The sequence below is a fragment of the Stegodyphus dumicola genome, chromosome 6 (genome assembly GCF_044657685.1).
Source record: "Stegodyphus dumicola isolate Sdum_Otavi_A_Nest chromosome 6, ASM4465768v1".
Taxonomy (NCBI): domain Eukaryota; kingdom Metazoa; phylum Arthropoda; class Arachnida; order Araneae; family Eresidae; genus Stegodyphus; species Stegodyphus dumicola.
The window spans coordinates 41,443,101-41,470,382 of record NC_140773.1 but is presented as its reverse complement, the minus strand read 5'-3'; the positions used below and the strand labels follow the sequence as shown (position 1 = coordinate 41,470,382).

Here is a 27,282-nt window from a genome sequence, read left to right as displayed (position 1 = left end):
CACTTTCACTTAGTACAAGTAATTGGAAAGTAGAAAGCAATAAGTAAGCTAAAAGAAATTAATTAACAAGAACTTTTAAGAAGTCCATGTAAGAGACTTTTGAAGTAATTGATAACTACGCACTAATCACTAACGCACTTTGATGATATCGAAGATAAATAAAATATCTTACTCATTGTCCTCTCTAGAACACCGATTTATATCGGATGCAGATTTATCGAAACAATAAACAATAATACTTCTCTGAAGTGCTAAACTAATTATGAAAAATCACTAAATGCAATGCTAAAATATTGCACTAAATTCAAGTTTCAATTATCCAAACTTTGAAACAAAACAGTACATTTAATATACTAATTTTCTCTTTTGAATATGACTGCTTTACTGGTTAAATAATAAAGCGAAAGTAAGTGACGGATATCTATCTTAGGAGAGATGTTTTCGTGGAGAACTGCCTAATAAAAAAATTATCTGTATTCTTGCTATATGTCTCAAAAATCTCCTACAGCCAACTAGAAAGGAAAGAAGTTATTCTTATTTATATGGCCATTGGGATGGTATTTAATCAGGGCATAATTTCTAAAATCAGAACTGCTGGAGCCTTATGGGAGGCCATTAGAAAGGAAAACAATGTAAATGAATAAATATAAAATAAATAAATAAATAAATAAATAAATAATAACTAAAATTAATAATTAAAAGAATAAAATAATAAATAATTAAAGATAAAATTAAATAAAATGCATCGAGATAAACGAAAGTTTAATAAGCTATTAAATTTATGATGTATCGTTAAATAACAAAATAAAGTACAGGAACTCATCTTATTTAGGGTTGCCGGTGGAATAAGAATAGCCGAGTTCTTGTTGAATTTAAGCTCTGAATAAACAGTGTAATACTGTGTTTAAAGGATGCTACAAAAAAAAAAAAAAAAAAAGGTCAATCATTTTCTAGCAAACCAGCGAAAAGAGGGTAAAATGGTCCAAGTGGTCGCTTTAAGAACAAAAAGAATGCAAAATACAATTACAAAGAAAGAGAAGATGATTGCTATGACCTTTCGTCCAAAATGGAGTTTCGTCTAATTCTTTTTCTTCTTGTCACTTGCAAAAAAGTAGCTTTTCACCATTCCCCCCACTATACTCTTTGTATACTCTTGTACAATCATTGCTTTAGAAAAATTTGCATGTTTTCATGAAGAGAAACTTCTTGTTAACCAACGGACTCACTACTCGAAATTCTCTATATGTATTAATAATGCGACGATGAGTCAATTTCCGGTAAAGAAAATTTCGGGAAGACAACCCTTCGTCTAGACTTATAGTTTTCGTGCGCTCGGCGATTAATCAAAACCCAGCCCAATAAAAAATATGGCACTTTAATTAAAATTCAGTTTTTTGTTTCGAGTCACATTCTTTACAATTATTATCCAATTTCAATTACTTCTTTACCCATGAAGTAAGTAAATTAAAACTTTTTTTCTGTTCCAGGATATGTTAAGTAATATATAGGACAAGGGTCACCGAAACGTGGATCGTGAGCTACCAATAGTTCACTGCAACGTTTTCGGTAGCTCACGTAAAAATAGTTCCCTTTTAAGCTAATAGTAAAAACTAATATACAAAAATATATGGTTATAAATTCAAATCATTCGCAAGACATGGAATGAATAACGCTGTAGCAATAAAATTGCCTTAAAATTGAAACTATTCCATTGCATCCGGAGTTATACAGAAATGAGTAAAACAACTATTGTTTCATAGGAAATGCATCAGAAACATGTGTTTAACAGCAGTGGAAACTTTCATCTTTGATATTTTCAAAGCATTCATCGTTATTAATGTAACGCGTAAATTACTAATAAATGAGTTAAACAAGCATCGTATAACCCTACTTTATTTCGTAAAGTCATAAAAATGCTTTATATAGGCAGGTAGTTATCAAATAGCATAAAATTTTAAAATATTACACATAGTTATTCAGCCATAGTCATATGACTGCAGAATAATGTGGTACAGAATACTGTTATTTGCATATAGTATTGTAACCAAGCAGATATGCTTGAATTCAAGAACTAGGGAGGAAGAGAGTTACTGTCTACATTCGGGGGGGAGGGGAAGTTAAAAATGATTTGAGAGAAGAAGTGCTAAAGGGAGAGATAATAACCAGAAGGAGGTTGTTGCCGAACCCCAATTTTGGAGCGAAAGAGAATGGCCACAGGAAATTTCAATGAAAATTTGTTGTTGTTACTAATATTGTCTGAATTAGATTAAACCCACGAAATTCGTCATGGCAAGCAGTCACGATTTGGACTGGAGTTGGCAAAAGCCATGGGTACCATACAGGCGACAATACGACTTTGCTCAATTCCGCCCTCAATTTTGAAGGAGAGGTCCTCAGACGGACGAATCCAAGGGTCCCCCTGTCCTCTTGTGTAGATGTGCAAAGGTGTAGGTGTGAAAACAAAGAAAGGAGTGTGCAAAACTTTTTGAACACGACCTCTTGCCGAACACCAGTTCTGGAATAAACAGGAATAAAAAAATGTTCTCCAAACTCTCCTCCGAAGTCCGAGTTGTTAACTAAGAGCAAAATTAAGATTATGTGCATGTGAAAATTTTCTTTCCCCGTATTTAATTACATCCTTTCTAAAGTTCCACTTTCGGGAACTAAAAACATGCTGTCATAAATTCATTGCATTTCCTGGAGAAATATCGTATGACATGTGGGTGGGAGTTTTTCTGTTTTTTCAACTTAATCATCCAAAAACTTGTTTACCAGAGAAAGACAGACATACATTCAGTTAAAATAGATTTTAGGTAGGTTTTTTGTTTTTTTAATTAAAGTAAAATTTTCAAGATCCAAAGAATTTTTTGCTGAAACTGTGCTTTAGCTATATAAAAGAAGTTGCGTCAAGAGCTCAAGTGAGCTCCGGTGTAATTTAAGCTTTGCGTTTAATGATTTCGACTTTCAAAACATTGGATAAAAAGTAGTGGAATGCTTATTAAACATTAAAGAATTATCGGATTTCATGAGGTGGTGGTATTTAAATATGGTTAAGATGTTTTGGAAAATTATATAACGAATTTATAAAGAAAATCCGCTAGTAGTGTTCTTTCTTTCAAGAGTTAGTCACTGTATACGTAATAAAGAGCACTTACCTGAAATTTCTTGAAAGCAGACTTCAAAAGTAATGTAATTCAACCTCTAGTATGACAAAATTTTTAATTACCTCAGAGTTTTAGAAAGAAACTTAGAACTGAAGTAGACAAGTACATTAATCAGAAATCTTTGCTAATTGCATCTACTTTCTCGTGAAATATGCAGCAATAATAAGTGCTGACATACATATCTGAAAATCCATTATTTGAAGTATTTTGACTCAAGTTATCACAATACAATATAAGGTATTGTGATTTTTTTTTTTTTTTTTTTTTTTTTTTTTTGTAAGGCTTTTTTGAGTCACAGATTTTTGTATATTCGACATTCGGCCATTGTGAAATAGTTTTATATAGAGAGAAGCATTTGACATTATCCATTTTCGAAGGAGGATAACGCGTTTGTACACAGCAATAAATGAAAGCATTCAATAAGAAGTAGTGGCAACTCACCAGTAGTCAGTCGTACAGTCTCATATCGGAAGCATATGGAGGGTGTTAGATTACTTCCCATTGCCGCAGTTGCCAGAGATAGTACTCGCAGAGATAGTATGACACAGCGAATTTGCTTTCAAACTTGATGGGAGTTCTCCAGTTATTGTTGCTGACATGAATTACTAAACTTTTCAACTACTATAGCTGATGGACGCTCAGCCGGTATAATGGCTAATGAAGCTGACTAACATACTGAAGAGGGCCAGGCTCCAGTCCAGGAGAAGACATAGATGCTTTTAAGCGTATAGTATCTGTGCTGCAAGAGGAACACTCAAAAAATACACGACGAGCCGAAACGCTTCTCCAGAAAACAGTGCTAGTGGACATGGAGGTAGAAAGTAAGAGCAGAGGCCCTAAGTGGTTTTCTCCATGCATTGCTCTGAAGCATTGGCGATTCCCTCGTGGAGACCAAAACATTCAGTTACTTGCTCTTAAGGGATCAATGGATTTTTGACATGATCGGATGTAAACATTTTGTAATTACGTCACAAATATAATAAATACATATATTTTATTTTAATATAATTATTCAGAGTCCAAAGTATGTGAAAAGAATGCATTTTTAAACAACACTTCATTCTGAACGGAGTTAAATGCTATATGTTTCCCATAATAGTTTACTTAGAATAGTTTAATTTGAGTGAAATATTTTTTGCAAGTTTTCGTTATTTACATTAAAAAATTTTAAGGTAATTCAATTCTATTCGTTTAAGGATTACAAAAAATAGAATAAAAAGTTTATTGTATTATTAATATTAAAATTACGCTATATTTCTTTTCTATTTACATAACTTCTTCCTAAAATACTTTCTTAAATATGAGAGGATTTTTTTATAATTAATGCTCTATTCGTTTCTTTTCAAATTAGACTACCTTTCATTTAAATAGTGAAATATGTTAAATATTGCTTCTGATTTCCATGTACTTAACTTTCTATGAGTATTTCTGAAAGCAAATAAAAAACGATTTTTTTAAATATTATTTAAAACTTGTAACTGAGTTATCATAAAATGTAAGGAGATAATTCTTTTGATACTTATCAAATTTATTTACCCTTAATTTCAACAACACGTATTCAGATTATTTTTTACTAATCCCTTAATTATGTATCTCATAAACTTTGCTTTACAACACCTTTAACAAATTGCTTTTCAGCTAAGAAAACTTTTTTGCTTAAATAGTTTTATATACACATTAAGAATTTCAATTTATGTTTATAATTAAATATTGAGGTTACTATATATATTTAGATAATACTTATAATCATTATAAATTTAATTATACTTAATAACTAGATTTCTTCACAGTAATATTCAAAGGAGTTAATAAATGAATAAATCCTTGGTTTCCAAATACGTTTACAAATAATAGTTCTGAAGCTCTTTTCATAACATTTACTTCATTTTAGGAAATTTTACAATTGGAAACGCATTCTTATAATAACCATTAAGAAAACAAAAATTCACCTGACCACCTTTTTGAATGAGTTGCAAAATAACTTCATAAGCAGCCTATCTGAATGCCTTGTAATTTGTTGCTCGTATATATTTTTTTAGCAATCGATTTTTAAATTTTCATTAATGAAAAGGTGTGGTGTGGTGGTGTATTTAATTATGGCAAAGCACACTAGGGCTATTTGCCTAAGGGGAGGGATGTCTTCGTGGAGGACTTTCTAAGGGAAACTGGCTCGCATACACGTTACACGCGAGGAAAACCACGAAAACACTCATGCAGCCAGCCCGTTCGCGGGATTCGTACCTCGGACCGAACTACCAGTGTTCAGCGACTTTACCGCTCGGCCGCTGGTGGGCACTAGTGAAAAGGAAGGAAACAATCTTGCGAAATGCCAAAGATTTTTAATTTAACGAGGATAGCAGTCAATTTCTAATATTTTTTTTAATGAAAGATAAAAAAATCTAGTGTGAAATGCAAAATTTTAATAAAATAAAAGTAAGAGAAAAGAGTTAAGGGGGATCATATTCCTTAAACCCCTTATGATCTTCAAATATGTGACTGTTGCAAGAATTGGGATATTTTATTTATTTTAAAAACCATTACTTCCAACATTTTACAGCTGACTACATAATATAGCTGCTTTGGGAACTAGTAACCAGAAAGTTTGTGTTCCCACAAATATTTTTAAATTTAATCCGCTTTGTGGCAAAATTTTTCTTCATATTTCCACCTTGCGCGCATGATATTTTAAAAATGGCTAATGGCACATCCTTGAAATTTGATGAAATTCTTAATATAGACACTATTTTTTAACTGAACCAAAAATTCGCTGAATATTTTAATATTAAAAAATTTTATGCACGAAAACATTACAGATATTTTTAATAAAATGCGTTTTATAAACTCAGCTCCAAATAAAATAAAAATTTAACATGAAATTCTTAGAAGTTTTGGTTCACAGTAGTTTCCAAATGTTATAAAAGCTATATTACTAAATATGGAATTAAATTATGCAAAAGAATGTTTTAAACTGTGCTCGCAAGGTGGAAACATGGCAAAAACTTTTGTCACAAAGCGGATAAAATTATAAAAACTATTTGTGGCAACACAAACTTTCTTATTACTATTTCAGAAAGCAGCGATATTATGTAGTCAGCTGTAAAATGTTGGAAGTAATTGCTTTTAAAATAAGTAAGTTATCCCAATTCTTGCAACAATCACATATCGAAGATCTTGTGGGTTTTAAGGTGTACGAGTTCCCTTAATCGTGTCCAATTTAAACAGTTGCCTTTATTTTTTGTAATAATATTTTTTATTTTTCCTTTATTAAATTTTGACAACTTTATATTACACTTGCGGCATTCATTGGAAGAGAATTAAAGATGAACTATGATAATCATGGGATTTTAAATCAGTAAATTATTAATGATATGTTATATTTATAATATGTTATATTTATAATATGTTAAATTTTACTGGTATTTCAAAAAACAAATGTGTTATCGAAAAATGACAAAGCAGATAATCTAGATTGTCATATATACTGTAATGTTTCAATGGATATAATATTTATTCAAATTGTAAGCAATATGAATCTTCAGCTAAATTGAAAATCATTTTGCAGATGTTAGTGGACTAAGGATGTTGGAGCTACAAGTGCCCCCTTCTATACTTCGAGGACAAGCTATCACTCTCAACTGCACATTCGATCTGGAAGGAGACATCTTATATTCCATCAAGTGGTACAAAAACAATGTCGAATTTTATCGGTATATACCGAGTGAAAAGCCTCCTGGACAGAAATATCCTCTACGAGGAATATATTTAGATGTAAGTTGATGTATGCGAATCAATTATCTTTGTTATTTAAACAAGAATACAAACATAAATGATATTTAATTTAACATATTTTTATATATTGTTTTTTATATTTAAACATTATTTCAAATTTTTTTGTTAGTTTCCATCAATGTCCTACGCGAAGATTATATTTTAAAATGCGTACTCGTATCATGCGTATACAGCCAGCACAAATTTACTATGTACTGATACTGTTTTCAAGTTAACCAATGGCAATTACATTATCTGTCTTTGGCACGAATAAGAAGAACATAATTATATGTACAGATAACGTATATTTCATATAACTGTCGATTTAAAGTGCGAAAGGCATGGGTTTGTCTTCTTCAAGGAGAGGAATCTACCCCTATAAAAAATCAAATGGAAGACTCTTGGGGAGGCTTAATTTTAGTATGAAGCTTACCAAAGGAATAACATAAAGATAATGTTAATAATTTATCTGCATTTTCAAGCAGCTTAATCTACAGAATATTCTCACCTGTATTTTGCTTAGCTAGGTTTGCTTTACCCTGTAAGGATTATGTTAATTTTCCTAACAGTTAAAGTTCCTTTCCTATCGCTTCGAAATTTCAACTTACAACTTCCGGCCAGAACATAGTTTTAGAATCATGTTTGAATGCAAATTTGAGGAGTAGTATTTAACCGCGAAGTTCTACTGTCTTAGGCAGAGAGAACCAGAGATTCTGGCTAGCACGCGTCCGCCTTTTTAGGCTACTCTCTCTTAAGCTATTATTACACTCGGCCGTACTTTAGGTCCTTGATAGCTTCGTAGTTTATTAGCGTTAAGGGGCAATTCTGTTAGAAGTTTGGAAGCTTCGGCTATATCTCTTTAGTTAAGAATAGTTTAGTTAAGTCCCAGTGTCAGCTTTATTTTACAACTCGGAGACGGAGACTCTGATACACCTTATTAGAATAATAAAGGGTTATTTCACCCTTCTTACTTGTTGCTTTTTATCCCACGAAGTCAAGCGATTATTCGCTTACTAGTTCTTAAGATTCTTCACATTCAACTGTAACTTAAAAGTACACAGTATAGAATCTTACATCGTTGAGGATTTATAACGGTATTTTTTCCATTGTTTCACAATAAACAATTTAGCATTTTCGTTCAGAAAGGGCCCTATCAATCCCTCCTCGTGTAACTGGGAGCTGTAATTCAAAGCTACATAGCTTGTGAACCGTATTTTGGTTCACAAAGGAAGATCAATAATAAAACAGATATAGTTCTGCCTTTTGTAATTCTAAATTTCAAAATATAACTGATTTAATTGTAAGCTCTAAGATTAAAATACACACGTGTAATCGGGATATTTCTAATTTTTGAGTATTTGTTTTCTGTGCATCTAGAAAAAGAGACTACTTATAACAAAATGCAGTGCAACTACCTCTTATTTTGCTACAGAATTTTGCAGCCAAATTACAATAGTGATAGTTCTCATGTATCCTCCCTATATTCCCTCCAGAAAGTTTAAACTGGTCGTTTAAATATATACGTATATGGTTACAGCCGAAAACATCGCGGCAAAAACATCGCGGACGAAAACGTCGCGGAGAAAACAACGCAAGGCAAAAACGTCGTACTACAAAACATCGTGGGAGAAAACATCGCAACGAGAAAACATCGCAGTTCTAAAACATCGTGGTACAAAACATCGTCGTCGAAAATAAAGCGGTTCAAAAACTTCGCAATTTAAAAACATCCTCGTTGAAAATATCGTGGTAAAAAATAAACTATCTACAAATCATCGCATGGCGATAACATCGCAGACATGCTTCTTTCAGGCTTTAATAACTGTAAATGGATATTCCCATATTGATTTGTGATCGCAAGATGGAAAGAAGGATAATTTTTACTTTCATACTTTTTTATTAACTAATAAATTTTTGCTGAGAAAATAAGAATGAAACTTAAGCATAGAAAATGAATGCAACTTATGGCACTTAATAGAATTTTAAACCGACATAGTTAACTAACAAAGACCATTAATAAATCATTTTTATAAAGTTTTTACCGGTAATTTTTCATGAAAAGTATAATCTATAATTTGCATTTAATTTTTTATGCTTAAGTTTCCTTCTTACGTTTTCAGCAAACATTTATTAGTTAATAAAATATGTGAAAATAAAAATTATCCTTCTTTACATACTGCACTCACAAATCATTATGGGAATATCCATTTACAATAATTAAAACCTGAAAAAAGCACGTCTGCGAAGTTATTGTCATGCGATGATTTGTAGATACTTTATTTTTTACCACGATATTTTCGATGACGATGTTTTTAAACTGCGAAGTTTTTGAACCGCTTTATTTTCGACGACGATGTTTTGTAGCACGATGTTTTAGAACTGCGATGTTTTCTCCCACGATGTTTTGTAGCACGACGTTTTCGCCTTGCGTTGTTTTCTCCGCGACGTTGTCGTCCGCGATGTTTTTGCCACGATGTTATCGGCGGACACCTACGTATATATGACTATAAATTTTGTTCGTTGGAAATAATTTGATAGCACATAAATGTTTTATTAGGGAAGATTTGTTTTTCAAGTATGGGCAGAGTGGGGAAAGACGAGATGTAGCTCACGATGTTATTCACGAGATTTCGTAGTAGTTGATTCCGGTAACTTTTGAAGAATTGCAAACTCACTTGATAATTCAAACATGTCATTATTATTTGACGATCACTCTATGCAGACACACTTTATTTCATGGCACAGCACAACAGGGACAATATGCATCCCACCATTTTAACTATGACACGTTACATTTTTAATAATAAAGAAATACTTTAAGTAAGCGTAGAAGCAAAAGAAAGTGCGTGTACCTTCTCTGAAGTGCTTATCATCTTAACAGTGCTTTATTTTAATCCATTTTTGCAGATTGATTGGGCAAGAGTTTTCGCATTGCGATTACTGCCGATAAAATTCATACCTTGAAGAGGTCGTACTTTAATTAAAAATTAGAAATTTAAAGGTCTATTGCCAATTAAGTGTCTTTTAAATTTTATATTTTACACACAAGTTTCATTGCTTCTGTGTAAAATCTTTATTCCCGTTTTATAGCAAAATTTGTTCCAGAAATTGCTGTTTTATATTTTACTTTGAGAGGATTTTTATTTCACAACAAAGTTGGTTCTTATCCTTCACTTAAACAAGCCACCCTTGTTTTAGGATTTATATATATGGACTATAGAATTAATTTTCAATTTTTTAAATTTAATTGGTTATTAAATTTTGTAAACGTATGCTATTTTTATTTTTGTATATTAATTGATTCATCTTTAGCCTTTTTAGGCCTTTTTGATAATTGTTTGATCATTTTTTTGCGTTTGTATGTAATTTTTTTACCATAGGAGGGCGAAAATATGTCTGATAGAACTCGTGAGTAGGGAAAAGAAATGAATTTTATGAGAGTTTTTAATTGAATTATGTTTGAAAATAAAGTTGGATTAATTTAAAGCGGTCTCAGGGAAGTCATTGGAATGAAGCGAAACATGTTTTATTTTTCGTTACTCGTTAATCAACTTGGTTTAAGGCTTCAAAACACTTTTCTCTTGACAAGTTCTGTTTGAAGCGTTAAACAGAGATGATTAAAAAATTTTTACTGTTTTGATTTAAATATGTACAAATTTCCCGATTTTTATAATTTTTCCTCTTTGAAATGAAATTTATTTCCCAATTTTGTAATTTTCTTTATACATATATATATATATATATATATATATATAAGGTATAAAATATGAAAGCTAACTACTGATTTTTAATTTTGTAATACCTTTTTATTCTTCGTTTTAATTTGGGTGCCTTCCCTCTCCATGCTTTTCATAACGATGATAGGTACCTAATTAAAAATTTAAATTCAAAATCTCTAGAACCGAAATATTTATTCTCTTAAACTAAGCTTCCATACTGATTAACTACGCATACTTCTGCTTTGCTTGCTTCGTGCTAGAATGCTGTTTCTTACCTCTCTATCATCCATTGTATGTCATAGGATGAAAATTTGAAAGAATGTCATGTTGACTGGGTGTGTATTGCGTCCATAATAATGTGTGAATAAAAATGTATGATTCAAGAATTAGTTGGCCAACAATAAATTAAGTTACCTGCGGTTGTGTTTCTATGCAAGTTTCATTATTATGTAGTAAAACTTTCCAGTCTATTACACATCTACACCTCGACCTAATCAACTGCATATACTATATTCCTTGTATATATATATAGTCCCCCTTAGCAAACAAAATATAGGGAGAAAATGGAAATAGAGTAAAGAGTAATTTAGTTAAAATGTATAACGCTAATGAAAACTGAGATTTAAAATTAAGTTAAAATCCTTACAAAAAGTCGTCCACTTTTATTTTAAATAAAGTAACTTTAGATTAACTTTACGATTTTAATTTCGTTTCTAACTTTCCAAGAATTTTTACATTATCATATTTCAGTAATATATTTTTTCACTTCCTTCTTGTCTCCTCGCTCTCGATTCTTTCAAAAAGTAATAGATAGTTTCAATAATAAGTAGTGAAAGTGAAAAATGATGCATACCCATTACATGCTGAATATTGTTTAATTTTAGAGGTTATCGTTGTGAGCGATTTTTTTTATCTAAGTAGTGAAGAAATTACATCAACAAAATGTTTCTTAGAATTTTTGATAGTCAAGAATTTTCATCAAAAAAGTATTTCTTAGTGTTCTTAAACTAAAGATATATACTTTCTCTTATGCTTTTAGATGATGTTTGTATTTAATTTTTCAACAGATAAACTACAGATTTAAAAATGTAAAACGTGACTAAACTTTTGAAATTAAAATAATAATTAAATTCATCAGTAAAGCTGTTCTTAGTGCTTTTAGCATATTAAATAATATAATAATACGCACCAATATTTCGATTGCGAAATTTAAAAGCAATTTTCTGGGAAATAATTATTTCACATTTAAGAGTCGACTGCGAACTTAGCGTATTTTCAATGAATTAAAAGGAACATCTTCGCCTTTTGAAGGAAAACGTAGTGATTACCAGACATAAATATTAATTTCAAAGGTTATTTAAATTCGTAACGTTAAGTTTTATGAACCGAAAAAATTAGCGTTTGAAATTGCAATTTAGTTGAAAGGTAATTAATTCATATGCACGTAATTTTTTCAAAAGTACTAAATTCCTTTAAACGTCTTGAAAATGAAAGAGAAATAATGTAACGTAAATGAAATGAGATAATATTTTAAAAGCCTAAAGTTAATTGTCAGATATGTTATGTAAAATACGAAACGATACTTTTGTTTCATTTGAAATATAAAAGTAATAAACAATGCGTGAAGTTAATTTAATTGTCTATTTGGAGTTCTGAACGGTAATATCTAATAAGAGTTATTAGATTCATTAAAACTGCTTTCAAATGTTAAACTATGACTAGTGTTACATATTTTTATAAAGTAATTTTCTCTTGGTATTTAATTTATGAGGATATATTAATTTCAAAAGCAAATTTTGAAAACTGAAAGCTAATTTAAAATCTCGGAAAAATGAACGATAGTTAATATGTACGTTAATAAGTGATGTAAAACTTGTTTAAGAAAATTATGAAAAAAATAATTAGATTGTCGGCGTTGCATTGAATTTTAACACGCTAAAATTAAATTAATCACATTTTAAAATTCATAACTGAGCATCATTCCCAAGGATTTTTCCTTTCTTACAGCATGTATTCATACTGTAACTGAAACGACCGTTTCACAGCTGGGAAGATCGTCCGACTATACCTCAATTTGGAATCGCGACGAGTTAAAGAATAAGTTTTCATGAAAGCACTCAAGCATTTTTCGCTCTTTAATTTCTAAATAATTTCTTTTTTTAAGCGCGAAAAGATTTGATAACAAAACGCTTGTTTCTGTTGGAAAATAATGTAAACTCATAAAATTTAAAAGAAATTTATGTGAAGTTCGGATTTAAGAATAATACATTTCTTGAAAAAAATCCTACTTTCGGTATTTGTTCACTAACCATTTATAATGCACTGGAATATATTACCGATAAAAATATTTTTATTAGTGTTTAGCTCATGAAAGATTTGCTACATTTTTATCAGTTGTGTATGATTTCTTTGATGATGGAATTGTCAGTGAAAATTCATATGCTACATACAGATATTTCTTGTGGATATTCAGATTTAACAATATATGTCAAGTGGACCAAGAAAAAAATTTTTCCTCAAACAAATTACAAAACTGGCAACAACACAAATGGAGATACTACTATGTTAAGAAAAATCTCGCGGCCTATTTACGCTCAACGTTTGCGGCCGATAAGTCATATTAAAATAAATGAATAAAATAAAGTAAAAATTTAAAGTGAAGCATAACAGGTCTGTCACATGCTAATTACATCTAACTAAAATAAGCATATATTTATGCATGTTTAAGCAGATAACGATTATAGAGTTTGACTTTCTTTGAGAGCATAAACTAGTATCAAACTCCAAAGAGAAGTTAAAGGAATTATTGCTGTGTCTGAAATAAACTACAGAGCATTGTAAAGGTTTAAAACAAACCATTTTGTTCAACAGAACTTAGAATATAAACGCACTTCTTGTGCTAAAAAAATCAGCCACCACTTGTAGGGATGCAACTTAAAGTAACAGTCAAATTCAAAATTTAAAACTTAACTTGTTAGTCAAGGATTACACAATTTAATTTAAATCTAACTTAAACCTCAACTTCTCCCCGGCGTAACAATTTAAATAACGACAGTTATAAGCAAAGCCGAATAATTACAAGCTTGTCAGAGCTAGCAAAACTATCGTGGCCTCGAGAAGCAGAAACATGTTCTGCCTTACAACCTTAAAACTCAACTTAAATGCTCTCTAACTCATTTATATGTTTTGTTAGGAAACGGAAATGGGAAGTTAGAGTAAAGGCTGAAATTATAAATAACTGATTAATGCAAAATGATAGCAAGCTTATATGATATTTATAAGTTAGTCAAATCACGGCAAAGACAGTATAAGTAAGAGAAGTTACATAAGACCAAAATTTCCATATAGTGGATGGTATTTGTTAGGTAACTTTAGAGTTGAATGAAAACGTTCTTTTAATTTAAATCACCTAAGTTTGGGAAAGCTGTATTTGTGTGAAATTTTTCTCTTAAATTAAATTTGACCTTTCGTTGACAAAGTTTTTCTAATAACGTCACCTTTTTACCATTTACTTCGAAGTTACCATATTAATGTTCTGTACCTCGGCTTCACAAAATATCAGACTATTCAGTTTTAAATAAAGCTGTGAATTATTGAAAAAACAGTGGTACCTCAGTATAAATCCGCTTTGAAGAACATATCTGTATGAAATACGACTAAAGTTTCCATGAGTCACAACTGCACGCACTACATTTGCTACCTTTAAAGGTATTTCTTCCCGCTTTCCTAGCGTGCCTTTGTGGTGTAGTGGATCACTGGCCGGTATCACACTGGGCCGGTATTCGAGAGGTCCGTGGTGCGATTCCCGGGGAAGGCATTTGCTCATTTTTCATCTCTCTTGCTTTCCACAAAATACTAATGATTCTACAGTGGCGCTCGAATTAAAAGGGTGTTGGATGAGGATTCGCCACACCCAGGATTTGACGATTGGGTCCACTAAAATCCCCAGTCGCCTTTTAAAAAGGGGAGTATATAAGGTATTTCTTCCGCTTTCGTAGCGTGCCTTCGTAGTGCGGTGTGTCAGCACATTGGGCTGGTATTCCAGATGTCCATAGTTCGATTCCCGGCGAAGACGTTTGCTCATTTTTTTATCTCTCCGGCCACAAAATAACCTAATGTATCTACAACCTCTTTCGAGACAATGCTGCAACTCGCCATAAGCACCAGTACTCTTTTTGCTACTATTCAGTAAACAGCCCGCGCTTGCAAGTGACTTTATGTTTTTCCGCGCGTTTTTTTTTTTTTTTAATTCACTAACAAACAGTTTTAGGAAAGCTAATGAGCAAGCATGGAATGAAGAAAATTGTTTAAGCACCCTGGAGGTGAAAAAAAAATTATTGAAAAGTATAAAGGTGGCACATATATCCGATATTTGGTTATTACATACTATATGCTAATTACTATGGTATCCAGTACTGTGAAAAACAAAGGTGCTATTAAATTGGCTAGCGTTGCGAAGGGGTTAAAATGAATTAACAAAGAACAGAGGCAGATTGGCTCCAATAATTTCTTTTGATCTGGATAGCAGAAGACCACTTATGTACAGTCAGAGCCGGATTTAAGACTTGATAAAGGCCCTGAGTTATTTAATAGTTCATATATGCTGCCCTTCATAAGTCTAAATATTATATGTCAGTGCCAGATACGATTTTCAGACACCTAGAGAGATTTTCGGGGGCCCTCAAGAAAGTGGAGGCTCTAAGCTATAGCTTTTGTAGCTTATACGCAAATCCTCCACTTGTAGAGTCATTAAGTTAACCTTTTGAAGGCGGGCGCCTTCAAAACTATCATTATTATCATTTAATAATTATCATTATTATATTCTATCATTATTATAACGACTATTATTGATAATCGTCTATGAGTCCTCTCTTTGAAAAGACGGGGTTGTCCACTTTAGTGGCCATGTCTTTTTCCCTCCATTTTCCAGGCTGAAAAGTGGGGTGAAATATCAAATTTGACGTCCCTGGGGTTTTAGCCACTTATCTCTTTCAAAGGTCTTCCTTTTGCTACATAAATGCACCCCTCTGAGAATCCATTAAACTACACACAAGAATGTTTGTTGCAAATAGTAGGTGATTTCTTAAAGGGGGGAAGCATTCGGTTCAAGATTCCCCGTCTCTTGGTAGCTTTTACTGCTACCAAAGCCCCGGCCTCAAAAGGTTAATTGGAAGCAGAAAAGATGAAACATATGCAACCACCTTCGCCGAGAATCGAACCACGGACCTCTGAAATACCGGCTCAGTGTGCAGAACCACTACACCACGAAGGCACGCTAGGGAAGTGGGAGAAACACCTTATACACTGTGTACAGTTAGATGTGCATTGCTTCATTTATATATAGTGCTCATTTCACCCACTGCTTTTGTATCTTAATATTAAACAGTGATATAATAATAGCAATATCAGTTTTTGAGAGGACAGATTGATTATTTACTCATTATTTCTAATCGGAAAATTTCGTTTGGTATACGTGCAAACATCTGGAACCGATTAATGAGAATCAAATGGAATTCAAATACCGAAATATCCTTGCATTTATATTATAATCTAAACATATTATGATTTAAATAAATATCTAAATATATATTAATACAGAATACCATTTAGTTTTAACATGGAATTTATCAACAGATAACAGCCATTCCGTTTCATTACTGATAAATTTTACTCCCCAGTTGGTAGCATGTAATTCTTTCTAGAACAGAAGACACACCTGTGTTTTCAATCCATCATCTCTCTCTTGTTTTAAAGTAATAAATTACTTGTGGGTTTGCAATTTCTGAGACAACCTTTCCCATTAAGGAATGAATATTAGTATTTGTCTCCTTAAACGACAGAACTAACATTCACACTAATGCAACACTTTTCTCCTGTTTTCCTGTAGAGCAAATTTCCCCATGGCCCCAGTATCCAGATGCACAAAACAGACTTGGCCTCAGAAGGCACCTACAGGTGCGAAGTATCAGCCGAGGCACCTTATTTCCAGACAGTGATGGATGAGAAGGAGCTCAGGGTTTATGGTAAGTGGAATATCTTTCCTCTGCTCTTCCCGATCTTACGTTTCTCAACCCACCCAACTGAATGCAGCCGCGGCATAAATAATAGAACCTGCCATTTTATTTCCCAGAACTCGATAAAAACAGAAAAACTGAAGCGCGAAAAATTCTGTAAAAAAATAATATGTTGTTCTCGAAGGTTTTGCTGTAGTTACAAGCTCGTCTTTTTATGCTCAAGGGTTTTCTTGTGGTGGTTTTATTGTTTGAATGTATGTCTGCCTTCAGTTGAAGAGCGATTATCATTATTGATTGATGATGAGTGATATATGCTGATGTTCTAATAACATAACTAAGGCTTGACGTAGAAAATGACTTGCAGTATCGTATGTTCTGTGAATTAACGTGAAAGATTGCGTTGCACTACATATTATATGAACGTTAAAACTTATTTACAGGGTTTACAAAATTTCTGGAAGATCAAATATGTATAAAAGGGAACGAGTAGAAAATTAAACCGTGAGTTGATAATGATAAACTACATATTTGTGCTCATTTAGCAGACACTCGTGATTTTTCGTGACTCGTGATTTTTCGTGACCTTGATTCTAAAATAATAAACATCATAACGTAAACGTTCGCTCAAAATTTGTAATATTAATAGAAATTAAATTCATTTATAAAAGTTAAACAGGGTATATATAATAATGCATATGGGTATAAATGATTGCTGTCATTTCTCAGATTTTTTAAATAACCGTACGTAATTAAATATTTAACTCAATTTTTCCTTGATGGAGGGTATTCTTTTATATCGACAGTACCAATCATAATTAGGTGATTGATTTATTCACATCCAAATAAACCCTTACGTATTATAAAAGGAACTTCTGACTGTATGCACCATCAGACGTTATTATGATCAGCTTGATTATCCATCCTACATAATTAGCAACGGAAATTTAGTCTATACCGTTGAAAAATCATACTTAATGCATAAATACATGAGTTCCATTATAAAACGCATTATTATGGAGTTATTTAAAATGAAAGTATAGCACTGCTATGGAGTTATTTAAAACGAAAGATATAACACTGCTTTTAGATACTGCTAGGGAGTTATTTAAAATGAAAGATATAACACTGCTATAAGCAGTGTACATATAGAGTTTAATTTGGATAACATTTTTCATACATAATTCGTTAATTTACTTATTACTAACTATTATATTATTTTTTGAGAGGAAGAAAAGGGTTTTTTCAAGTAATTTGCGAGAGTCCATGATTTCATTAAGTCAAAATTCGGTGTAAAGGCACTATATATAAGCTCAGATTTTATATCAATTTGTCTACACATTCCAATATGCAGTCACGATCACTTTGTTTCTTCAAATTCTTTATCCACTTTGCTCTGTCCTAGTGTCTTCTCTAAATTGATTACATGGAATATGTCTTGATCGGACTAACAGGGAATAGGGTTTGGTTTGGTTTATTGAGATTACGGGAAAGCAAACTAGGCCTATCTGCCTAAGGGAAGAGATGCCTTCGTGGAGGATTTTCTAAGGGAAACTGGCTCGTATACACGTTACACAGGGAGGAAACCACGAAACCATCCATGCAGCCAGCCCGTTTGCGGTATTCGAACCTCGAACCGAACTACTAGTGTGCAGCGTCTTCTACCGCTCGGCCGCTGGTGGGTCTCGACAGAGAATATGTCTTGGTCATTTGTTAAATGATAAATTCCTATATAGTTACTTTACTCACAAATTTCGTTTATAACGCAATTCAGCTTAAATAAGCAAACAAACAACAAGTTATAAATCTAGCAATTTTACATTCCAATGCTTAATCAAAGTAAACTTGCTAGTATCTCTTTTTTTTTTCTTTTCTTTTTCTTAATTATATCTTTTATATTTTCTAATTGTATTCTTTTATCTCTTATAATTTTTCCTCTTGACTCATTAATATACATGAAATATATCTTAGTCTGATAAATTCCTTTATATCATTCGTCAATTTTGCCTTTCTCCAGCCATATTCTTTCATTTTCTTCCAATTCCTTCATTATAGTTACAAATGCTGAACACCAGAAATAATTTCAACAACACTCTTTATCGGAGAAATGCTTATTTTGCAATACCAAGGAGCTTTTCTGCAGCTTTAGAATGACATTAAGCTTTGAATTTCCTTTCACGCGTTAACAATGAGATTCACCGCATTAGAAATCGCGAATATCCTCAAAATACCCCAAATTCTAACAAACAAAACAAAAGAGCACGACGAAAAGCTAAATACTAAAGTAAGTAATAATAATTAATAGGAAACGGAGCATCATGAGTAAATTTATAGACAAATAATTTTATTACCTTCCTTCTTAATTGCGGGAGCGAAAATCATAAAAAACGAGCGTGTGCCGACGTCAAACCAACATAGAAAAATTCAAGAATGATAGATATCGAAGGCCTGGCACCATCTATTCATCGAAAAGTGAAGAAAAGCAACCAGGAAACAAGTTATTGAAGTGATCGACAGTCAAAGAGCAGTTAGAATTGAGATCATTGGCCAGAATAATTTAATGAAAAAACAGATTTTCTCTGAAGTAAGAAATAATGATTTTAATATTTTTGTTCTGTAGAAAATTAAAAACGGAATAATTTTTTTTTCGCTTTAAATCAGCAGCCGTGGGCAGTGCAAGATTTAAAACTTTCTTTTTCCGGTTTCCTGGGATTGCTAGTATGATAATTTTTCTAGGAGATGATGCAGGGATAATCCGTAAAACTTATACCTACAAAGCGGTAATCGGTAATTTAGTGCGTTCAATATCATTTCCAGTCTGTTCTAATAAATAAAAGAACGTGTCATTTTATTCGTAAAAAACAGAAACAGATGAAAACAGAAAAACTCAGACATGAAAAATTCTGTAAAAAAATAATATGTTGCTCTCGAAAATTGTCCTGTAATTACAGGCGATTAGATGATGATCAGTAATATTGATATGGTACAGATCAAAACAGATAAAATTTTGAACAAAATATGAATAATTAGCACTAATAAGCAAAACTCTATCAGTCCGTTGATCTTCATTTTTTCCTCTAAAGCCTAAGATATTTTGCAGCTTGTCTTCAAAAGACTGGTACTACGAGATAGTGTAGGGTCAAAACTATGTTTTTTTAAATACACAAAAAACAATACATTCATTAATGTCAAAAATTAAATTTGAAATGAATTAATCTTATAATTGTGTACTTACAGTTATAAAGTATTTCTCCCGCCTTCTTAGCATGCCCTTGTAGTATAATAGACATCACGCTGGACGCGTATTCCAGAGGTCCGTGGTTCGATTCCCGGCGAAGGCGTTGCTCATTTTTCCCATCTCCTGCTTCCAAAAAAATCCTAATGTCTCTACACAGTAACTAATTATTCATTAATTGCGTTGCATATTGCATAATTCAGAATTGCTCATTGAATAAGGTTATCTCGTGCTATCAGTCCCATGAAAAATATTAAGGGGACACATAGCACTCTCTCCTCCTTTAATTCTTTGGATTTGCTCTTATACTATGGTGTATTGAGCCCTGGCTAAAGAAAAAATTATATTTTCTCCATATTTGTGTTATTACTATTAAATTACCTTCGGATTTCAGCACGTTGTTTAGTTTGTGAAATCTCTTTTAGTTTCTTTTTAATATTACTCATTTTAGTATCATATATATAACTATTTAATGTAAAAGAAACATACAGATTAAATTCTTACAAATTGAAAGGCGTTCATTTTTATCAGGTCGCGTTTAGTACCACTTCGTGGAGGATATCTTTAAGTTTGCAACCTTCTCTTTGTTTTCGTAATGTCAGCATCACATAAGCGCTTTTCACATCACTAGAGTAATGGCCGCTTTTGAAATAGAAAAAGCTACTTGTGTTCTGCCATATGAAAAAACGAATTTTATTGCTGTTGTACAACATTGTTTTAGAGTATGGTATGAATGAAAATCAGCCTCGCCATTAGATTAGCCGTTTTCCAGATACACTAGAACCGCTTCATGGACTAGCCGTTTTCCAAATACACTCCCGCCTCATGGACTAGCCGTTTTCCAAATACACTAGAACCGCTTCATGGACTAGCCGTTTTCCAAATACACTAGAACCGCTTCATGGACTAGCCGTTTTCCAAATACACTAGAACCGCTTCATGGACTAGCCGTTTTCCAAATACACTAGAACCGCTTCATGGACTAGCCGTTTTCCAAATACACTAGAACCGCTTCATGAACTAGCCGTTTTCCAAATACACTCTGATACTTGGCTAGCATGAAATCTGGATTTACACCATGTGACTACTTCTCGTGAAGATGCTTCAAGGCCCGAGTCATTATCCCTCCCCTTCCTATAAATTTAGACGATCTATACAATACACCTTGATTTGTTTATCCAAAGTTTACTGGTATTTTCAAGTAATTTTTCTTTTGTTTTATATTACAATTAATAATTATTTAGCTTCTATGAATTTGGAAAATCTCGATACTAATGCATGTCTTCTTATGACATAAAAATATGAATATAAAGACATAAAATTCTATATCAGAAAGTTTTCTTCATCAATAAAAAAAAGCAATTATCTAAAAAAATATCATAGTCTTATTTTCCTAATCATATTAGCAATTTGATAGTTTCCGTTGAAAATTTTCTTTTCCTGTGTTTTTTTATGTAGAGATGGTTCTTAATATCTTTTATCTGGTTTAAAATGTTAATGACGAATTTAAAACTTTCTCTAACCGAAGGAAATTGTAACAAATATTGCAAAATAAAACGCCGAAGAAGGCATCGATAAAAATCTTTTGGTTCTCATAAATATTCCCAATTCTAATCCCTCTTTAATGTTATAAGATATTTCCCCCGCCTTCCTAGCGTGCCTTCGTAGTGTAGTGGTTCTGCACGCTGGGCCGGTATTCCAGAGATCCGTGGTTCGATTCCCGGCGAAGGCGTTGTTAATTTTTCATATTTCTGGTTCCAAAAAAGTACCTAATGTCTCTACAATGTTAACTTTTCAAAAATTAATTTTTAAGTTTCTTTTCGTTAAAGCTTTTGTCAAATGGCTTGAAGACTTCGTTTTTATCATTTACTTAGGGCTTTTTTCATTTGTTCTCGTGCTGAAGTATGTATTTTTGAAATCGTTTTCTTTCTCACAGCTGAAGAAGAAGATTCTATTCAACCTTCGAAACTAAAGACTTGCAAGCTTACTCACGATATGCCGATTCCTGTTGTTTTTCATTCACTGATTTATCATTTAGAAAGAAATTATTTTGTTCACAAAGTACATGAAATAACTAAAAATTAAAAATAAATTCGAAAAATATTTACTAGGATAAAGCAAGATGAACTCCAGTGAAATTAGAATTTTTTTCCATATTTAAAACAGAGGAAATATTTGAACCTAAAATTTAGGAACTAAAAGGAATATATATTATTTAGCCGAAAGAATTGCAGTTCATTTATTAAATTCAACAAGGATTCTAATAAATTGGATTGGAAGCTAATTGCAAGAAAACATGGAATTTAGAAGTTCCAAATAATACCTGCATAATTCTAGTTCAATTACTAAATAAAATGGTGTTGAACGTAATTTAATTAAATATATCATTTCATGTTACAGCTGAATTAAAGAATAGGAATAAAAATGAACTGCCTAAAAGGCTATCAGACTATGTTCATATGAAAAGCGCATTATTTTCTCATTGTCATGATTATACATCAAGAAGCGTTAGAGCAACAGAGTTTTGTGTTTTCCTCATATATTTGGAAAAAGAGCGAAATATTTGCTGTAATAATTTTCATAAGACGTTTAGACATAAGATTTTAATCACATTTACGAGACGTAAATACCTTGTTTTGTTTTATATTATTTAACATATTTTTATTCTAGAAAGCAAGATAATATAAATACGGAACATATCATGCCAAAAGAAGCATTAATTTAAATATTTGTTCCTGTTTAGCAAACGATGTAAATAATTTAAGTAAATTATAAATTATGAATTATCTGCAAATTCTTCGTTATTTATAGTTGACATTTCTTCTTCGATTTTTACTGTTATAATACGTGCTAAAATTGGTTTCGATTTGTCAATTCGAATTTAGAATTCATACAGTGGGGCTACAGATATTTAGAAAAGATTACACAGTATTTAAATGGTATGTTATGCATTTTTATTTTCTGTCTTTGCAATGTGTTGGACAATTTTAAAATATAATATAAATATTAACTATTATTCATTACATCATTCTAACGCCTGTATGTATTTCAATAAAATAACGAAGTACTAGAAATGGAGAAGCAAGTTTCAAGAGAATTGTGACTATCTTTATTTCTGAGGAAAATTTGTAATCCACTTACATATTTTACAAATATTTTTAATATGTATACTTACCTTATTTAATTACTTATGAATGTTTATGCGACAGATGCAACATAAGAGAATTGAATTAAATTTAAAATTGCGTATCTTCAGCGTCATCGGATTGTTTTATAAAAATAGGCGTTTATTTAAGCTTTAAATGTCGTTCGATTTCAGTTTGTATAATCTTCAAAAGTTAAAATCTCGTTTTCAAATACATAGAGTACATTTAATATTTCAGTGTGAAAATTTATTCATTTTATATAGAAGTTTAATAATATGCGATTCTATTGTCTGAAATTTCCTATGTAAGTGTTTAGTAATTATATGACTCCAGTGCCTGCTAAAATGTTTATTTAATAGTATAGAATACATGTTTATTCACAATTCGGGGAATTAACTGCATTTTGCTTTAATAGTTTTGTTCTTTATGTTTTAGTACTGTTAACACTACGAATGTTACATTGATAATTGAACGATTTGATTGTATATAATTATTTACATAATGATTTATAAAAAATTAAAATAATGAGTCTGTATAGTTAAATAATTGATAATTCAAATCTGCACATTTAATTAACGACTTTTCGTATGCATCTTTAAATGTACTGTTGTGTAGTCAATTTAAGTTGTGTTATGAATTCAATACGTAACAATGTTGAGGTTTTTAACTTGAAATCAAAACCTATGCAAACTCTGAAATATTAGTTTCCAAAATATTATAGTTTATAATATATAGTTTCCAAAATATTCATAATTGTTTTACATTTGATTTGTGCTCAAAATAAAATAAATAAATAAGCATAAAACAAATGTATGCATGTTTTGGCCATACTTTCATTTATTCAAACCATATATTTATATTCATTATTCAAATCATATATGAAGCATAATAAATACTCGTTAAGGATAAAGTCATAATTTAAAAACACGATTTACAGATAATTAAGAATTCTGGTCTGTTAAATCCCGCTGTTCATGAAAAGTAAAAAAATGATCAGATAATAATAACAATTACGCAACTTTATTATCAACTTTATTATTGTATTATTTACTTTTATTTCTCTTTCAAAGTACTCTTCAAAACTCAATGTCAAACCTCGAGGATTAGAAAGGGATTCTTCATTCATAGCGTAATTGTAAGTGATTCTGTCTGAGGTAACTATTGTTTAATTTACAAATCTGGAAACAAAGCATTCCAATAGTTCCAGAAATTGATTCTAAAGACAGTGCGTGTAGTTTGGCATAGAATGTTCAATGCGTAACTAGTTTACGACTGCTTCTTTGGACACCACTGATTTCCTAATGATAATGCAAAGTATTACTCATTCCACCGTAATGAAGTAAACATACTTCTGTCCTGTATGTTTCCTTGTATCCATTTTATGCCATAATTATTCATTACACCGCATGTAAAGCATAAATGCGAAGATTTTACAGGATTGCATTGTCGACTAGTGTGTTGCACATGACTAATTAATCATCCAACAGCTTTCTAACACTGTTTCAAGGATGCTCACTTCTCTTTCTCTCTCAAACTTTCTATTATAAGCTGATTAAAAATTGAATGACATCATTCAAAAAGAAAGAAATTTTAACAATCCCAAAACCATATATAAATAGCAATCTGAAGTCTGAATATGCATTCAAGTAATCAAACTTATAAATGAGCGAGTTTTTAATTAATTGAAAAATTTAATTCAGGCACTTTATACGTCACCTACTTATGTAAATAATTGGAAAATGATGTGTAATATTTTATAATAATGTGAAAGTAATTTCTAAGAGAAAATACGCTTTTCTTAATATTCAGTACTTTGCTGGGAAAATATGCACGCTTTAACTGAGTTTCTTGTAGGACATCAACTATGTCTCAAATTGAATCCAAAGAAAATTCGAAATCCAACTACGAAAGAAAAATGTCAGTTAAAAAGGTTGTAACATCAATAGGTGGGAAACAACATATAGCTCTGAAAATTTACAAAAAGTGTTAGAAAGCTTCGTTGCCTAGGGAAAAAAACAGGCAAAATTTTCCCAAAATATAAAATCAACTTAGAAACCCCTTAAATGAACCTCATTTCAAGAAAGGAAGGTTTAATCAAGCTAGATTAATAATAGATTAGTTGGGACGGCTGCTATAAAAAAAAGGAAATTTTAGATATTGTTGCTGATATTCTGATGCTAAGCTGCGAACTTATAGTATAGATCAGGGGTGGCCAAAGTGCGGCTCGCGAGCCTGCTATGGCTCTCGCAGGCAATTTGTGCGGCTCGTGCATATAAAATATATCTATTAAATATGGTAAACTAAAACTATTCAGTGTCCAAAAAGAAGTAATTAATTAGTTTAGAATCTTTTTACAAAGTTATTAGGGATTTCTTTCTATTTTAAACCTCCTCCACTACTTCTATAATGATGTAAATATGAACTTGTGGCTTTTAGAAAATCTAGATGCGACTCTCGAACATTCCTCAATTCAAACGCGCGGCTCTTACTGACATGAAGTTTGGCCAACCCTGCTATATATGATGCTCACTAGTTCAAGAAATTTTGTACATGTTATTGAATTAGATTGTTAACATTTAGAGTCAAATAACGATGATTCAACCAAAAATGTGTTTTTATTTATTTCTTATAGATATAACTAAATACCTGCTAGGATTCAGAAATAGATATTCGTTTATAAATATTATTGCTATCGGTTACAGCTGGAAACATCGCAGATGAAAACATCTCGCAGAAAACAACGCAAGGCGAAAAACGTCGTAGTATAAAACATCGTGGGAGAAAAGAAAGTAAAGAGAAAACGTCGCAGTTCTAAAACATCATGGTCGAAAATAAAGGGATTCAAAAACTTCGCAGATTAAAAACATCGTCCTAAAAAATAACGTGGTAAAAAAATGAAGTACCTACAAATCATCGCAGGACGACCGCACACATGCGTTTTTCGGGTTTTAAACGTTGTAAATGCATTTTGGCATAATGATTTGGAAGTGCAAGAAAGAAAGAGGGTAGGAGAGATAAAATGGTGACGATACTTTACGAATAAACGGAGACAAAACAAGATATAATTTTCACTAAAACAATAACAGTTTAAAAAACGTTAAAAAAATAATTTAATAATTAATTAAGCAATTTGTATAAAGGTAATACAAAAATTATCAGTAAGGAATCAAAAGAAAAAAATATCAGTAAAATTAATAATCTTTGCTAATACACAATGTAAATTCAAAATTAAGTTGCTTTAATTTTCAAATGCTTAAGTTTTCTTCTTTCTTTTTCAGTAAAAAATTATTAATTAATTCAAAATTATGAAATATAGGAGTAAAAATATTCCTCTATCCTTCTTGCATTCAGTCCCACCAGTGGCCGAGCGGTTAAAGTCGCTGAACACTGGTAGTTCGGTCCGAGGTTCGAATCCCGAGAACAGGCTGGCTGCCTGGGCGTTTTCGTGGTTTCCCCCATGTGTAACGTGTATACGAGCCAGTTTTCCTTAGAAAGTCCCCTTAGAAAGGCATCCCTTCCTTAAGCAGATAGCCGTAGTGTGCTTTTCCATAATTACATAAACCAAACCTTCTTGCGTTCTCAAATCATTATGCGAACATGCACTTATTTTTAAAACCTGAAAAACGCATGTGTGCGATGTTATCGTCATGCGATGATTTGTAGGTACTTTATTGTTTGCCATGATAGTTTCGATGCGGATGTTTTTAAACCGTTTTAATTTCGACCACGATATTTTGTACCGTGATATTTTAGAACTGCGATGTTTTTCTCTTTGCTTTTTTTTTTCTCCCACGATGTTTTGTACTACAACGCTTTCGCCTTGCGTTGTTTTCTATTCGACGTTTCCTTCCGCGATGTTTTCGGCGGCTCAGGTAAAACAGAGTTTGCAATGCAGGTATCCGCGCAGACAGCGCTACCTCAGGAGAACTTTTGTAGCCGATTTTCGAATATTTTTCAGTTCATAATTAATGAGAAAGTTCATAACGAGGAAAATAAGGCTAAGTCTTATTGCTTATTAGCGATGTTACACCATGCTAAGATATGACAAAATAACTTTTAATTTTGTAAAGACAAAGTAAAGATCTCAGGTATTTCTAGCATGCGGTAACGCCTTCTGACAAAAGCTAATCCTGAGAATTTTTTCTTTATTTTGCCTCTAGGCAATACCACACATAAGTAAACGTTCGAAGGTCCTTGAAATTGATGTGAATTGTGGCAGATCTACTATATCCTACTTCA

General features: G+C 31.8%; 1 protein-coding gene across 1 annotated transcript in view; it reads left to right on the top strand.

Moving 5' to 3' along the window:
• LOC118186660 (uncharacterized) overlaps window positions 1-27,282 on the top strand; it is a 387,713-nt gene that overhangs the window by 251,314 nt on the left and 109,117 nt on the right. Inside the window, exons 2-3 of the mRNA XM_085818254.1 lie at window positions 6,727-6,932; window positions 16,539-16,674. Coding sequence (XP_085674380.1) covers window positions 6,727-6,932; window positions 16,539-16,674 — 342 coding nt within the window. The remainder of the gene's footprint in view (window positions 1-6,726; window positions 6,933-16,538; window positions 16,675-27,282) is intronic.